Here is a 16714-nt window from a genome sequence, read left to right as displayed (position 1 = left end):
CGTCAGCTGTCCTGTCAGTTGGTGTCCCCTTCTCTGTCAGGTGTCCTCTCCTGTCAGTTGGTGTCCCCTTCTCCGTCAGGTGTCCTCTCCTGTCAGTTGGTGTCCTCTCCTCCGTCAGCTGTCCTGTCAGTTGGTGTCCTCTCCTCCGTCAGGTGTCCTCTCCTGTCAGTTGGTGTCCTCTCCTCCGTCAGCTGTCCTGTCAGTTGGTGTCCCCTTCTCTGTCAGGTGTCCTCTCCTGTCAGTTGGTGTCCCCTTCTCCGTCAGGTGTCCTCTCCTGTCAGTTGGTGTCCTCTCCTCCGTCAGCTGTCCTGTCAGTTGGTGGCCTCTCCTCCATCAGGTGTCCTCTCCTGTCAGTTGGTGTCCTCTCCTCCGTCAGGTGTCCTCTCCTGTCAGTTGGTGTCCCCTCCTCCGTCAGCTGTCCTGTCAGTTGGTGTCCCCTCCTCCGTCAGCTGTCCTGTCAGTTGGTGTCCTCTCCTCCGTCAGGTGTCCTCTCCTCCGTCAGCTGTCCTGTCAGTTGGTGTCCCCTTCTCTGTCAGGTGTCCTCTCCTGTCAGTTGGTGTCCCCTTCTCCGTCAGGTGTCCTCTCCTGTCAGTTGGTGTCCCCTCCTCCGTCAGCTGTCCTGTCAGTTGGTGTCCCCTCCTCCGTCAGCTGTCCTGTCAGTTGGTGTCCTCTCCCAGCAGCCAGTATGTCCTCATGCGTCCCTTCCCCTTCACCTCGATCTCTCCTCTGAGCTGCAGCTGGAAGCAGCTGAACTCCTGCAGAACCTGGCGAGTCGCCTCCGACACGTGAATCTTCAGAGCTGCAGAGAAACAGCATCAACATGAGAGAACGTGAACACTGGGCTCTCAGGAGAACAGAAGAACGGTTCTCCACAGAACACAGAAGAAAAACATCATCCTGTTTCTACCAGTTCATCTTTATCTGTGACATGAAGACCATCACCAACACCATCCAATCAACTGTCAGATCTGAGTCTCCGGAGGACCCTGATCCTCCACAGACCTTCAGTCAGAGTGTGTGTGTGTGTGTGTGTGTGTGTGTGTGTGTGTGTTACCTTCTCCGTTGGACTCCATACGTGACGCTGTGTTGACTGTGTCTCCAAACAGACAGTACCTGGGCATCTTCAGCCCAACCACACCGGCACACACTGGACCTGAACACACACACAAAACAAAGCAGTGATATTGTACAACCATCTGTCACACTGACAGACAGACACACACACAGACACACACACACACACACACTGACCACTGTGTATGCCAATGCGTAGCCGGAGCTGCTGGTTGGGTCGGTGTCGGATCCTGAAGCTCTTGACGGCGTCCAGCAGGGCGAGAGACATCCGGGCCACCTCCCGACCGTGGAGTTTACCGTTCCTCCCCGGCAGACCTGACACCACCATGTAGGCGTCTCCGATGGTCTCCACCTGTGGGCAGCGTTCAGGAGTTCAAACGTTCACCTTTTACTTTTAACACAGAATTACAGAGCATCTCCCACAGAGAAGATCTGTGCTGAGAGGAGTTATTTACATCAGTGAGACACACACTGACACTGAGTGTGAGACACAGCAGGGTCAAACTGTTAAAGCAGTACCTCAGGTGAGGGGGGTGAACTGCTAGCATAGCTTAGCACAAAGTGTGGAGACAGGAAACTGAGCGCTGACGACTGTGTTACCTTGTAAACATCAAAGTTGTCGATGATGGCGTCGAAGCAGGTGTAGAGGTCATTCAGTAAGGTCACAACCTGAGGAAGAACAACAGAGTTTCATCTTTAACCCTCCCATCTACACGTTTACATCATCAGGCTCAGAACAGCTGATTGGTTATGGTAATAACATGTTACACCACTAGATGGAGCCTTTGTACTTTCAGCTGTCACATGATCCCCATGTTCTCATGGAGGATGTGCTGCTGTACAAACCTGTTCTATTATGTTGTACTGAGTTCTACTGACCTGCAGCGGCGTGCTCTCAGCTGACAGGGCGGTGAAACCCACGATGTCACTGAAGTAAATGGTGACAGAGTCGAAAGCTTCAGCCTGAACCGTCTCACCTCGTTTCAACTGCTCAGCTACTGAACTGAAACACACCAGGTCATAGTGCTACTGAAAACTGTTAGGAAGAAGCTGATGCAGTATTACTGCAGTAAAGTTACTGTGGTAGTATCTGGTAGAGTATTATGAAGTAGCTGATGCAGTATTACTGCAGTATTACTGTGGTAGTATCTGGTAGAGCAAGGCCTCGGCCTTGCGTTTCTCCTCATGGTACGCCTGCGTTCTTTCCTCCACCAGCTCCTCCAGGTTGTTGGCGTACTGCTCCATCCGAGATAGAAGGTTGTCCAGGATGTTTGAACCATAACCTCTAAACAGACAGACAGGAGGACAGACAGGAGGACAGACAGGTGGACAGACAGGTGGACAGACAGGTGGACAGAGAGGAGGACAGACAGGAGGACAGACAGGTGGACAGAGAGGAGGACAGACAGGTGGACAGACAGGAGGACAGACAGGAGGACAGACAGGAGGACAGAGAGGAGGACAGACAGTAGACATAATGAATATGAATGCAGATATTTCTTTATCAGACAGATGTTCCAGATGTTCCTCAATGACTGACCCCCCACCCACCTGTGCTGTTTCCTAAGCAGGATCTTGATGGTGTTGAAGTCGGGTCGTTCTCCGGGTTCCTCGCTCCAGCAGCGCTGCATCAGGACTCCAAGCTCCTCGCTGTGACTGTGGAAGCAGAGGGAGGGACGGAGGGGGGGGACCCCACCCTGACGCACTGCCTGGATGATCTCTGGGGGAGGGGGGGTAGCACACAAGAACACCATCTTTAAAAGCAGGTTTGTTGTTATCTTACAGTGTGGCACAGAGTCAGGTCCTGTTTCTGAGTCCAGGTTTGATCCAGCAGCTGACTCAGGGTAATATGAACCGTCTCCCTGATGTTCCTGACAGGAGTCCAGTCTGGATTAAACCTGCTTGGACCTGGTCTGTGGTCTGAACTAGTCCATGTTTCTGTGACACTGACCTGAGAGCAGAGTGACGACAACAAACTGACATTTGTGTGTGTGTGTGTTTGTAATGACAACTGTGTGTTGTCAACCTGACGAACTGGAATGTAAATAACACACACACACACATCTGAAATCAACAATCCAAAATCCCCCCCTCAGTGCACCTGACCTCTGACCTTTGGGACTGAGGGACTGAGAGTCCAGGTAGAAAACTCCTCTGAGCAGCGCCACTTCCTGCAGGATGATCCCGAAGCTGTAAACGTCTCCTCTCTGAGTCCCCCGGGGGAGGGGGCACTCTGACCTCAGCAGCTCTGGAGCCGTCCACAGTTTACCTGCAGGGAGGAAGGGGGACATGAGGTGGACAGATTACAGTACAGGGCAGGGACATTACATGTGTCTAAAACCCCTGGATCACCAGGACCCCCCCCTCAAAAACCAAGACTGTGTCTGAAATCACTCACTACTCCCTGTATAGTCCACTAAACAGTGAGTTCACCACTGTAGTGCTGTCTGAATGTATAGTGAGAATTATTATACCCTATATTGTGGGCTCATAGTATCCCACAATGCATCATAAAAAGTAGTGTACAACCGATGGTCATGAACCAAGCAATATTTCCCTTCATGCATTGTGCTCGCGGTAAAAGACTGAAAAATGATGCGGAGAATATTACACATGTAGTGTCCGCAAGTGTTTTAAAATTTTACTGATGAGCTCAGTGTGTCGTCCTCCACAGAGACCCGTCTAAGTGAGGAAGGAGGAGGGAATAAGAGAGTGACCTCAGACACAACCTTAGTGTCAAGGTCATCCTTGACTGACACGATGCAGGGGTTAAAGGTCACTGGAACATGGACCAGTTCTTGGTGAATGGTCTGTGGCCCTACTGTGCACCTCTACACCCTGACCACTTCAGCACTGTGGTCCATGATAGAACAGAACCAAACCCTGGTTCCAGTTTTCGTCACGTCTCTGACTGTGTACTCTTATTTTGAAATGTGATCATGAACATCTGGACAGTTACCGATGTTTTTAATTAAAGCTCTGATGTTTTTACAGTGAAATTCACTCACTCAATTCAACCACGCCGATTGTAATGATGTCACACAGGTACAGTGTGTGTGTGTGTGTGTGTGTTTTTGTGTTGATGTTGTCATACGTGCGTAGTAAGCGTGTGTATCCTCGGGGCTGCTGGGAGTCCGGAGACTCTCCAGACCGAAGTCAGTGATCTTCAAGACGAAGCGACTGTCGACCACACAGTTGGATGACTTCAGGTTACCGTGGGAGACAATGACGCTGTTATGCAGGAATGCCATACCCTGGACAGAAAAAAAACAATCAATCAAAAAACTTCACTCAAAAACAGCAGCTGAACGAACTTTATTCATTAGTGTCGTTTGTTAGGACAGTTTGTACTATTTTGATTTATGGGAGAAACTTAAAGGTCTGTACAGTCTCAAGGTTTTTAAAGCTCCACCCAGTCTAAAGGTAGATGTCCATGTGTTTGTGATTATATTAATACTGTGAAAGTATCAAAGCCTCAGTCCACAGAGAAATGCACACAGCCTGTATTCAGAAACTGAGCCTTAAAACCAGCCGTCAGGACTTCTGGAACTTTGTGATGTCACAACAAAGCAGTCACCAACCTCAGCCACGCCCCAAGCCCTGCCCACCTGGACCCACCATCCAACCTTGCAGGATTTGGTTTCTCTGAGTGTTTACCTGAAATCTGTGATATTTTTATTGGATGACTCAGAAAACAGTCAGCCAATCAGAAGAGAGGTTCAGAGTAAAATCTGGACTTTTAAAGTTGGATTGTGAAGAGGTTGTGTGTTTGTTTTAAAGATGTTGTCATTGTCTTTCAACATACAGGAAACCTGATGATAAGCCCCTCAGGGCTGAAACACTGATCTTAAACAATAACATCACAACAAACTTTTTGAAACATTCTCTAAACGATAACGAGGAATGTGAAAGTTGTTTTTTTCCTTCATCTTGTGTCTCCTGTAAGAAACAGGTAAATATGTTCACAGGCGTTTTTGTTGTTATTTTTGTGTACTTGTGATTTTTCTGTCCTTATTCATGTTGTGCAGTGTTGTCTGATGCTCTGGATGTGGATTCTCAAAAAGATAAAATTCAGCTACTCATGTCCTCCTCATGTTTGCTTGACAGGTGATCAGATCAATAAAGCGATGGTGGTGCTTTTCGAGAGTTGTTGGGTCTCTTTCTCATACAATGAAGAGAAGATCTAGACCTCCTCCATTTGGAAAGAGCATTGAGATAACTTCTGTTGTGATTTGGCACTATATAAATAAAAATTGACTTGACTTGACTTGACTGTGAAGTGAAAGTTAAGTCAGTGTCATTGTCTCCATGGAAACGAGGCTATTCTCTGTAAGCCTCCACCCACCGCTGTTGTGTCCCGCCCTCAGGTTGTTACCTTGACGATGTCAGTGATGAGAGAGTATCTGAACATCCAGTCCAGAGTGATACCTTCGCTCTCCATCAGGTCCTGGAAGATAAATACACACGTTCGTCTTTCTACAAAAAGCAGCTGACCTCTCCTCAACCAATGAAACACTGTTTATATGTTAATAAAATATTATTTATGTACTCGACTGTTATTGGTGCAGCTGATCACTGTCACTCAAAGGTCAGAATCAGACTGAGTGTTGAAATGAGGAGACAGTGTGGAGGTGTCACTGTATCTGTGGATGTCCACGCTGGAAACGTCTTCGTCCTCTCAGAGAACAAAATAACTCAAACCACCTGAGCTACTCTTGGTGAGATCCAGCGGTCATCTGGCAACAATCCAAACCCCACGCCACCCACATCAACCTTACAGCATGCTGACATGTGTTCTCATGTTGCTAGGTTACCATGCTGGGAGGTTGCTAGGTTACAGCACTGACAGATAAGTGTAACTGAGAGGTAGAGAGATGGAGGAATGTTGGAGCAGCAAAGATACATGGAGCTGATGATTAACACAGGAAGTACAGTGGGTTGATGAGTTTACAGAAGGACATAGAGTCAGAGCTGTACATTAATGATGAGGTCCAGAGACCTGATAGGAGACGGGCTGGAGAGGAGATATGGGGATGAAAAGGGTATAGGAGGGTATGAAAAGGTTGGTAGAGGAGAATAGAGAGTTGACGGACGGAGATGCATAAAAGATTTCACAGACAATTAATTATTAAGATGGTCGTGGGTCACCAAGGAAAAAGGTGGTTGATAGGTGGTCACACAGGGTTCACGGAGGTGGATGGAGCTGGCTGTGTGGTACCTGTAGACTGCCTCTGGGGCAGTACTCTGTGATGATGCACATGTTCGGCGGATCAATGCACGCCCCGATGAAACGGGTCAGGTGCTCGTTTTGAACGTCACGCATCTGCAGGAACACAGACTGCTGGTTAAAATCCCACCAAACCATCATCCTACATGCAAAGCACTGAACATTAGACTCTCAGTGGTCAACATGAGAAGGTAGGTCAGTGATAAGTTTGTCAGTAGGTAGGTAGGTACCAACCCCACCAAGACCCTCAACATCTTGCAGACAAGGTACTAATGCTCCAGAAAAGGAGGTATGTAGGTCAGGAGGGAAGGAGGGTGAATAGGTAGGTAAAGAGTTAGAAGGTAGGTAGGTTCATTGGTAGTTACTAATGTCAGTCAGTAGGTGAGTAGGTAGGGAGGACGACAGGTAGGTCGATTGGTGTATGGGTAGATAAGTCGGCAGGTCTGTTGTTGGGCAGGTCAGTCAGTGGTCTGTATCTTGGTGGAAGGTTCCTTGGTATAGGTTTGTTGGTCAATAGGTTCAAATCCCTCCAAGACTAACATCCTCCAAACAGGACAGTGATCCACCAAACTAGACTCTCTGTGCTGAACCCTCATTCGTAGACCAGTACAGTGGTCAGTCTGTAGGTCAGCAGGGGGTAGGAGATTAATCAGTTAAGTCAACTTTATGTTCGGTTGGTTGGTTGGTAAATAAACTGACTGCTTACATGTTTCAGTTCAAACAGAACCTTTCTGGTCAGTTCGATACGTTTCTTGTTGATGTACTTGATGGCTGCCAGATTGCCCTGCAAAGAGACGTAATCAGTAAGATTACCACACCTGTTGTAGGTAAGTGGAGTGTGTCAGGTGTTTGTTGTCAGGTGTAAGGCAGGGTCAGACCTTGCAGTATCCAGTTTTAGTGTAGATCTGGAAGTTTCCCTCCATGGTCATTAGGGAGCCATAGTTGGATCCTTTCTGCAGAGACAGAGTGAGTCTGTTGTAATGAGTCCAGTCAGTCATTAGTGGAAACCATCTTAAATGAATTATCCTGTGTTTTCTGTTACCAGAGACATGGTGAGTCGGCTGCAGGCTCTCCTCAGGACTTTATCCAAGTTGCACATCTGGACGTCGTCCCAGAAAACTCTCCACAGCTGGGCTGCCAGCTCGCTCTCCAGCTTCAACTTCCTGTTCAACAGACAGGAAAACAAGAGTGTGTGTGTGTGTGTGTGTGTGTGTGTGTGTGTGTGTGATTTTAAAAGAAGTGGGGTAGAGGGAAACAAAGAGAAAGGTGAGGGAGAGGATAATCAAGAAAGTGATGAGTGAGTCAAACAGTGAGACAGAGACACAGTTCACAGTGGGGGCCCTGAGTCCTTCACAGCCGCTGTGATGTCATGAAGTCTGCCCTCCCTGATTCATCATGCTCCGATCACATGACCATTTCCTGACCACCTTATTCTACTGACCATTCAGTAACAGTCCAAGAATCTTTGGTCTCACCTTTCACCATAGAACAGTTTTAAAATGAAGATGTATTTGTGAGGACATAGCCTCAGTCTGAAACTAAAACCAGCCAGAACATCAGTCCAGAAAAAGTTCAGTTTAGACACTGACTCAGTGTGGATCCTTTTCTGGGACACTGGGTATGACGGTGTTTCTGTCAGACTCCAGTCAGGTTGCTGGAAGGACAGAACAAACTGAAAGGACACTCCAGATACATGTCAGAGAGATGTTGTCTCTGGTACATATGACAACTTACAATGAAATTCTTATTCTGTGAGACCTCTGGCAACCTGAGACATATAGCACCAAAGGACAAACATATAGCAGCAAAGGACAAGATTAAAAAGTGCAAACAAAAGTACAAAAGTTGAAACTATAAAAAAAGTGCAGAAATATAAAAAACAAGTACAACAGTAAAACAAAAACAAAAAAAACAAAAACAAAGTGCAAGCATGCTAAATTGTGCAAGTTCTGTGCTAAAACCTGCGTTATGATTAATAAATTAATTCATTTACCCCTCCAAACAACCTTCAGTGTTGGGGGATGGGCAGTGGATGGGTTTTAATAACAAGCCTGATGGCCTGAGAGAAAAAACTGTCTTTTGATCTTGTAGTTCTTGCTGCGAAGCTTTTGTAGTGTCTCCCTGATGGCAGCAGCGTGAACAGTTTGTGTTGTGGATGAGTAGTGTCCTCAATGATGTTATGGACCTGTTGTAGAGCCTTACGGTCCCGAGCTGTGCTGCTCTCAAACCAGACTGTGATGGAGTGGGTGAGGATGCTCTCACTTGTGCATCTATAGAAGGTGCTGAGGATGGTGGTTGGCATGCCGAACTTCCTCAGCCTTCTCCCGCTAGGTCTGTGATGTTGTGGGCCCAAGAGAGATCCTCAGAGATTGTAATGCCCAGAAATTTGAATGTGGCCACCCTCTCCACCTTATTCCCAACAATCTGCAATGGTGGGTGCTGTCCTTTCCTCCTCTGTGTGTCAAGAATCGTCTCCTTTGTTTTGCTGGTGTTAAGAGAGAGATTATTGTCCTGACTCTATTTCACAAAGTCAGCCACCTCCCTCCCATACGCTGACTCATCACCACCAAAGATCAGGCCAATGACGGTGGTATCGTCCACGAATGTAATAATGCTGGTGTTATTTTGGGAAGCGATCCAGTCATGAATGAAGAGCGAGTGCAGCATGGGACTCAGTACACAGCCTTGTGGGATTCCTGTATTTATGATTATTGTACTGGAAATGTTGTTCCTGAGCCGGGGAGTCCATGACCCAGTTGTAGAGGGTAGGTGGCACACCTAGAGTGGAGAGCTTGCTGGTGAGCTTAGCTGGTATCACAGCATTAAAAGCCAAGCTGTAATCAATAAACAGCAGGCGGGCATAGCAGTCCTTGCTCTCCAGGTGAGTGAGAACTGTGTTGACTGTGTCCTCTGTTGACCTGTTTGGTCTGTATGCAAACTGTAAGGAATCTATTGTGTCGGTATGAATGTCTGAATACGGCTCATGATGATCCTTTCAAAGCATTTAATCACGAGTCAATGCAACGGGGCAGTAGTCTTTCAGACAGCTCACTTTAAAACAAAGAGTAAGACAAACAAACAGAGACGGTTGCAGAAGGAGTACGCAGGGACATCAGCCATGGTGGATGCCATCTTGAGAACCATCCCACTTCCTCCTCTGTTGCTCATACTGTACCTGGACCTGGACCATGTGTTGTCTCCTCTTCTCTAGAACAATATCATATCTTGGTACTCTTGATCCAGATGTTTTAGCCAATTATAGACCTATATCCAACCTCCCCTTTATTTCCAAAATCCTTGAGAAGGTTGTTGCAAACCAGTTATGTGATTATTTGCACAGGAATGGTTTGTTTGAAGATTTTCAGTCAGGTTTTAGAGTCCATCATAGCACAGAAACAGCTCTGGTTAAGGTTACCAATGATCTCCTCATAGCCTCAGACAATGGACTTGTCTCTGTGCTTGTCCTACTAGATCTTAGTGCTGCATTTGACACCATCGATCATAAGATTTTATTACAGAGACTAGAACATATGGTCGGCATCAAAGGAACCACACTAAGCTGGTTTAAGTCATATCTGTCAGATAGACTCCAGTTTGTTCATGTTAATAATGACTCCTCTATCATCACAGAAGTTAGTCATGGAGTTCCACAAGGTTCTGTGCTAGGACCAATGCTCTTCAGTCTATATATGCTTCCTCTGGGAAACATTATTAGGAGGCACCAGATGAATTTCCATTGTTACGCAGATGACACCCAGCTGTACTTATCCATGAAGCCAGGTGAGACTAACCAGGTAGCCAAGCTTCAGGTGTGTCTTAAGGACATAAAAACCTGGATGACCAGCAAAATTCTGTTGCCATGGCGCCGCGGATGGCTGCCTTGGTGTTTTGGTGCGCATTTTTTTGCCTTATTTTCTTTATAAATCCAGTTTTCTGCTTTGGTTTCCGGAGCTCTTTCACCAGAGAAGAGCTCATTAATATCAGAGAAACAACTCCAGTGGATTTTTTTCCTACTTTTCTCGACTCATCTGTGGAATTATTGGACATTTTGGTCAGAGGTCACTGACCGTTGCTCTCACAGTGAAACGCCGGAGGAGAGGAAAACGTGCCGGTGCGCTTGCGCGTCTCCGCCGGCGCGGACTCCGCACACCGCTCCCAGGTATCTTTCTCTCCAATGTGCGTTCACTGCCCAACAAACTGGATGAACTTCAGCTACTGTTGCAGAAGAACAGAGACTTTTCTTCATCTTCCGTTCTGTGCTTCACGGAGACGTGGCTGTGTGGATCGATTCCGAACTCTGCGCTGGAGCTGGCCGGCTTCCAGCTCTTCAGAGCGGATCGCCACACAGAGCTGTCCGGCAAAACCAAAGGTGGAGGAATCTGCTTTTATGCAAACAGTGGCTGGTGCAAAGACGTGACAGTGATCCTGCAGCACTGTTCTCCTGACCTGGAGACTTTCATCATAAACTGCAGGCCCTTCTACTCCCCCCGTGAGTTCACCTCATTCATCCTGGTCGGTGTTTACATCCCACCACAGGCAAACGTGCAGGAGGCACAGCGGGCGCTCGCAGACCAGATACTGTGTGTGGAGCAGACCAACCCGGACTCCGTAGTTATTGTCCTTGGTGACTTTAACAAAGGTGACCTCAGTCATGAACTGCCCAAATACAGACAGTTTGTTAATTGCCCGACCAGAGAGGGGAACACTCTGGACCACTGTTACCCCACAATCAGTGGTGCTTATCACGCCGTCCCCCGGGCTGCACTGGTCCACTCTGACCATGTCATGGTCCACCTGATTCCCACATACAGGCAGAAACTAAAACTGTGTAAACCTGTTGCGAAGACATCAAAGCAGTGGAGCAGTGAAGCCATAGAGGATCTGCGGGCATGTTTGGACTGCACTGACTGGGAGGTGTTCAGGACTGCTTCCAACAGTCTGGATGAGTTCACAGAGGCTGTGACGTCATACATCAGCTTCTGTGAGGACTGCTGTATCCCATCACGCACCAGGGTGAGTTATAACAATGACAAACCCTGGTTCACAGCTCAGCTCAGTCAGCTCAGGAGGCAAAAGGAGGAAGCTTTCAGGAGTGGGGACAGGGACAGGTTTAAAGAGTCCAAGTGCAGGTTTAGCAAGGCGGTGAGAGAAGCTAAACGACTGTACTCTGAGAAACTTCAGCTCCAGTTCTCAGCCAATGACTCTGCTTCTGTCTGGAAAGGGCTCAGAAAGATAACAAACTACAAACCTAAACCCCCCCACTCCATTAATGACTTCCGTCTGGCCAACGATCTGAATGAGTTCTACTGCCGCTTTGAAAGACAGTGGGACAAGCCTGACACTAACCTCCACATCAGAGCCACATCAGAACCCCCCTCCTCCCCTACCAAAGGAACGTCTCTCTCTATCCTGGAGAGAGATGTCAACAGGCTTTTTAAGAAGCAGAACCCCCGCAAAGCAGCCGGTCCTGACTCTGTCTCTCCATCATCCCTGAAGCACTGTGCTGATCAGCTGTCTCCAGTGTTCACGGACATCTTCAACACCTCACTGGAGACCTGCCACGTGCCAGCCTGCTTCAAATCCTCCACCATCATCCCTGTCCCCAAAAAACCAAGGCCCACAGGACTAAATGACTACAGACCCATTGCCCTGACCTCTGTGGTCATGAAATCATTTGAGCGCCTTGTCCTGTCCCATCTCAAATCCATCACTGACCCACTCCTGGACCCCCTGCAGTTCGCCTACAGAGCCAACAGGTCTGTAGATGACGCCGTCAACGTGGCTCTCCATTTCATCCTCCAGCACCTGGACTCCTCAGGGACCTATGCCAGGATCCTGTTTGTGGACTTCAGCTCTGCCTTCAACACCATCATCCCGGCTCTGGTGCAGGACAAGCTCTCCCAGCTGAGCGTGCCTGACTCCACCTGCAGGTGGATCACCGACTTCCTGTCTGACAGGAGGCAGCACGTGAAGCTAGGAAAGCACGTGTCTGACTCCCAGACCATCAGCACTGGATCCCCGCAAGGCTGCGTTCTTTCTCCTCTGCTCTTCTCCCTGTACACCAACACCTGCACCTCCAGCCATCAGTCTGTCAAGCTCCTGAAGTTTGCAGACGACACCACTCTCATTGGACTCATCTCTGATGGCGATGAGTCTGCCTACAGGTGGGAGACTGAGCGTCTGGTGACCTGGTGCAGGCAGAACAACCTAGAGCTAAACGCTCTGAAGACAGTGGAAATGATAGTGGACTTCAGGAAGAGCCCAGCCCCACCCACCCCCATCTCCCTGTGTGACTCCCCCGTGGCTACCGTGGAGCATTTTCGCTTCTTGGGAACCACCATCACACAGGATCTCAAATGGGAGCTAAACATCAGCTCCCTCATCAAAAAAGCTCAGCAGAGGATGTATTTCCTGAGGCAATTGAAGAAGTTCAACCTGCCAAGGACTATGATGGTGAACTTCTACTCCTCCATCATTGAGTCCATCCTCACCTCCTCCATCACCATCTGGTACGCTGCTGCCACGGAGAGGGACAATAACAGACTGCAGCGTATCATCCACTCTGCTGAGAAGGTGATTGGCTGCAATCTTCCGTCCCTCCAGGACCTGTACGCCTCAAGGACTCTGAGGCGTGCAGGGAAGATTGTAGCTGACTCCTCCCACCCTGGACACAAACTCTTTGAGACACTCCCCTCTGGCAGGAGGCTGCGGTCCTTCAGGACCAAAACCTCTCGCCACAAAAATTGCTTTTTCCCATCTGCTATTAGCCTCATCAACAAGGCTAGAGAGCCCCACTGTTGCTGATCAATTGCACCAATCACCAGAAAAAATTCCTTGTATGTGAAAACATACTTGGCAATAAAACTGATTCTGATTCTGATTCTGATTCTGAATTTCTTACTCTTAAATTCAGACAAAACTGAAGTTATTGTAATTGGCCCAAAACACCTCAGAGATACACTATGTGATAATATACTGACTCTGGATGACATCACCTCGTCCTCCAGTGCTACAGTCAGAAACCTTGGTGTCATTTTTGACCAGGACTTGTCCTTTACTTCACATATAAAGCAAGTCTCTAGGACAGCCTTCTTCCACCTGCGCAATATTGCTAAAATCAGACCCATTCTGTGTCTAAAGGATGCTGAAAAACTAGTTCATGCATTTGTTACCTCAAGACTGGACTACTGTAACTCTTTATTGTCAGGATGTCCCAAAAATGCAGTAAAAAGCCTCCAATTGATCCAGAATGCCGCAGCACGAGTACTGACAGGAACTAGGAAACGAGATCACATCTCTCCTGTGTTAGCCTCTCTGCATTGGCTCCCTGTAAAATCCAGGATAGAATTTAAAATCCTCCTCCTCACCTACAAAGCCATTAACGGTCAGGCACCATCGTACCTTGGAGAGCTTATACTTCCCTATTTTCCCAGTGTGGGTTCAGGAGGCAGACCCCCTCTCTACCTTTAAGATCAGGCTTAAAACTGTCCTGTTTAGTAAAGCTTATAGTTAGGGCTGGCTCAGGTATGTCCTGGCCCATCCCTTAGCTATGCTGCTATAGAGCTAGACTGCTGGGGGATTCCCATGATGCACTGGGCGCTCTCTCTATCTCTGTCTCTCGCTCTCTCTCTCTCAATTCCTTTATGCTATTAACTTTGTATTTTTTTCTCTCCTCTGTAGTTTGTGCTTCTCCTCTCTCTCCCTCTCTCTGTCCTCATTCTGCAGGTCTCTCTGCCTCTGGAGCAGCAGGATCCAGATCCACCACTACTCATCTTTACTATTAACCACTGTTACCTGTCATTATTATTGATAACACCATTACCGACACAGCTGTTCCTGGTCTCTCTCTCTCTCTCTCTTCTCTCCCGTCTCCTCCCCCTCCCCCTCTTTCTATCTTCTCCTAAACCCAACCGGTCGAGGCAGACGGCCGCCCACCCTGAGCCCGGTTCTGTTGGAGGTTTCTTACTGTTAAAGGGAGTTTTTCCTCCCCCCTGTCACCAAGCGCTTGCTCGTTGTGGGAACTGTTGGGTTTTTTTCTGTAACAAAGTAAGGTCTTGACCTGACCCTGTAAAGTGCCTTGAGATAATGTTTATTATGATTTGGCGCTATACAAATAAAATTGAATTGAATTGAATTGAATTGAATCTTCCAGACCACTGAGCCCTGCCCATCCAGGTGCCACAGATCCAAGCAGCTGTTTTACCACCTTCTGTCCTCCACCTGCTCCCGACCTGACTGTGACGCCATCTTTGAAGACTTAGATGTAGAAGAGAGGAATGAGCCATTTAGTGGTCCCTTAAATCCAGACTCTCTCTGAACAACCACCACCTTCTCCCTCTTCCAGACCACCAGGATTCTCAGTAGTTGTTGTCAGACCCAGGGGCCACTCCACTGGGGCTGAACTTCTGTCAGATAAAAACCTTCTGAATCTCCGTCAAAGAGGACGTTGTTCCTGAGTGCTGGTGTGGTAGAGAAGCTCTGTGTCTCAATCCTGACCCAAACTACTTTGTTAATAACCTCAGAATAACCTCAGTAAGTGTTATTAACCTTCCATCACTAATAACACTGGAAGTCACTGTGGTCATAACCACAGGCACTTTAACATGTTACAACTGTGAGACACTGATCGTCAACAGCAAACATCTGGATCAGAACCAAAAGAATTTATTAATTTTGATGAACAGACTGAAGATGACAGGAAGTCTGAAGAGAAACATCTTCACCATAAACTGTCAGTGTCTAAAAGTGTTGATGATTTATTGAAATAAAATATTATAAAGCAGATTAAACAAGTTTCATCTACACACATCCACAGACACACAATTCAGATCTAAACTAATCAAATCATGCAGAAGTTATTTCATTATTTTAAGATGATGATTTTCTTCTAATCTAATGTCTAAACAATCTTTGTACCTACAAACAGTACTAATTAATACCCAACTGCCCATACAGGGGTTAGTGTTTGTCCTGTTTCAGTGAAGTCCTCAAGGTCTTTAGTGTCTTGATTTAGATAGTGAGGACTTGCTTTCAAAAAAAGGACTCATTTTACAACGTGAGGACTCGTTTTACAAAGTGAGGACTCGACATTGAAGGGTGGTGCAGTGGGTGGGGTCAGACAGGGCTTGAGTTGATCATCAGTGTTTAGTGTTGTAGGAAAAGCGCAGACGTGAGAGTAGACAATGAAATGTGGAAAGAATACTTCCCTGATGATCCCTGATGATCAGACTCATTATATTTTTGTATTTTATTGATGATGGAAATAAAAGGAAAAATGAGAAGAATCCAGCTTCAAACTCTGAGCCAATCAGAGCAGACTTTAATTTGTTATCTCGCCCTGTCAATCAGGGATTCTAAGACACCTTTATCCATCTGTTCAACAGAGAGAGTACGCGAGAAGAGATGGACGGATGGACAGGAAAAGATAACAACAGTCAGAGCTGTGTTTATCCTTCTCTTTATCTACATCCATCCATCCTTCATTCTGGGCCTCACTGTGATCTCTCTATTATGAGAGAGAGAGAGAGAGAGAGAGAGAGAGGGTGTATGAAAAGAAAAGGACAGAGGTTGACAAGTAGAGAGGACAGAGGGATGAAGAAATAAATGACAGAAAAGAAAAAGTAAAAAGAAGAGAGAAAGAGAGAGAGAGAGAGAGAGAGAGAAAGAGAGGTGCTGTGAGCTCAAACCACCACAAAGTGTGTGTGTGTGTGTGTTTGTTTGTGAGTGTTCCTGTCTGTCTGTCTTTGTGAGGACCAGTCTAAGTGTTAGACCTTGTAAGGACGTCTTCGTCCCCACTTTGGTCAGAAAACTGTTCATAAGAGTCCTCACAATAACAAACGTGTGAGTGTGTGTCTCACCTGTATATGAAGACGGTCACGGTAACGATGATGACAAAGACGAAGCACATCACTATGGCAACCATCTGTTGCATGGACACTGTACCTGGAGACAGAGGAACAGTTCACTGAGTAAAGACAGTTGGGACGGTTTTTAACAGTGGACATGTTTGGTACAGTGAGGACATCTTTGACCCTTTTCTCTTCAGGGACGTTGGAGGGTTCAGACCTGTTGTAGCATCAAAGTTTGAACCTGGTTTAGGTGAAGGTTGTGGGCAGGGCCAGGAGTGGATGATGTAACTGAGTGTCCTTACACTACCAGAGAACTGAGGTGAGTCTGTGGGTGTGTGTTCGTACGTGTGAGACAGGCTGGTTTGTCATTCTTGAAGCCACACTCTGGGATATCTGGAGGTGGAGCTCCGCCTGGCCACTGGAAACTCCGCCCACTCTGCATGACCAGCTGTTTCGTACTGCTGTTGTACACACACACCACCTGAACACACACACACACAACAGAAATACAGTAATACCTGGGCTGAACCAACCTGCACCTGTCCAGTGGTTTAACTTCTCACCT

The 16714-nt window shown here is 47.3% G+C and overlaps 1 protein-coding gene across 1 annotated transcript in view; it reads right to left on the bottom strand.

Annotated features, from left to right (window-relative positions):
- Positions 1–521: 521 nt before the first annotated feature.
- The window catches only part of npr1a (natriuretic peptide receptor 1a), a 35423-nt gene continuing 19230 nt past the window's right edge, over positions 522–16714 (bottom strand). The window contains exons 7-22 of the mRNA XM_071499457.1: positions 16495–16630; positions 16159–16243; positions 7344–7464; positions 7180–7254; positions 7008–7085; positions 6293–6397; positions 5450–5521; positions 4169–4328; positions 3188–3343; positions 2626–2794; positions 2213–2359; positions 1954–2077; positions 1675–1743; positions 1252–1426; positions 1055–1153; positions 522–799 (exon numbers count right to left, since the gene is read on the bottom strand). Of these exons, the coding sequence (XP_071355558.1) occupies positions 657–799; positions 1055–1153; positions 1252–1426; positions 1675–1743; positions 1954–2077; positions 2213–2359; positions 2626–2794; positions 3188–3343; positions 4169–4328; positions 5450–5521; positions 6293–6397; positions 7008–7085; positions 7180–7254; positions 7344–7464; positions 16159–16243; positions 16495–16630 (1914 nt within the window). The 3' untranslated portion in view covers positions 522–656. The remainder of the gene's footprint in view (positions 800–1054; positions 1154–1251; positions 1427–1674; positions 1744–1953; positions 2078–2212; positions 2360–2625; positions 2795–3187; positions 3344–4168; positions 4329–5449; positions 5522–6292; positions 6398–7007; positions 7086–7179; positions 7255–7343; positions 7465–16158; positions 16244–16494; positions 16631–16714) is intronic.

The sequence above is a fragment of the Trachinotus anak genome, unplaced genomic scaffold, assembly GCF_046630095.1.
Source record: "Trachinotus anak isolate AG129_WGS33_773 ecotype Australia unplaced genomic scaffold, CSIRO_AGI_Tana_v1 ptg000016l, whole genome shotgun sequence".
Classification (NCBI taxonomy): Eukaryota; Metazoa; Chordata; class Actinopteri; order Carangiformes; family Carangidae; genus Trachinotus; species Trachinotus anak.
Note: the sequence above shows the minus strand (reverse complement) of the source record. Positions and strands in the feature narration are given on the sequence as shown.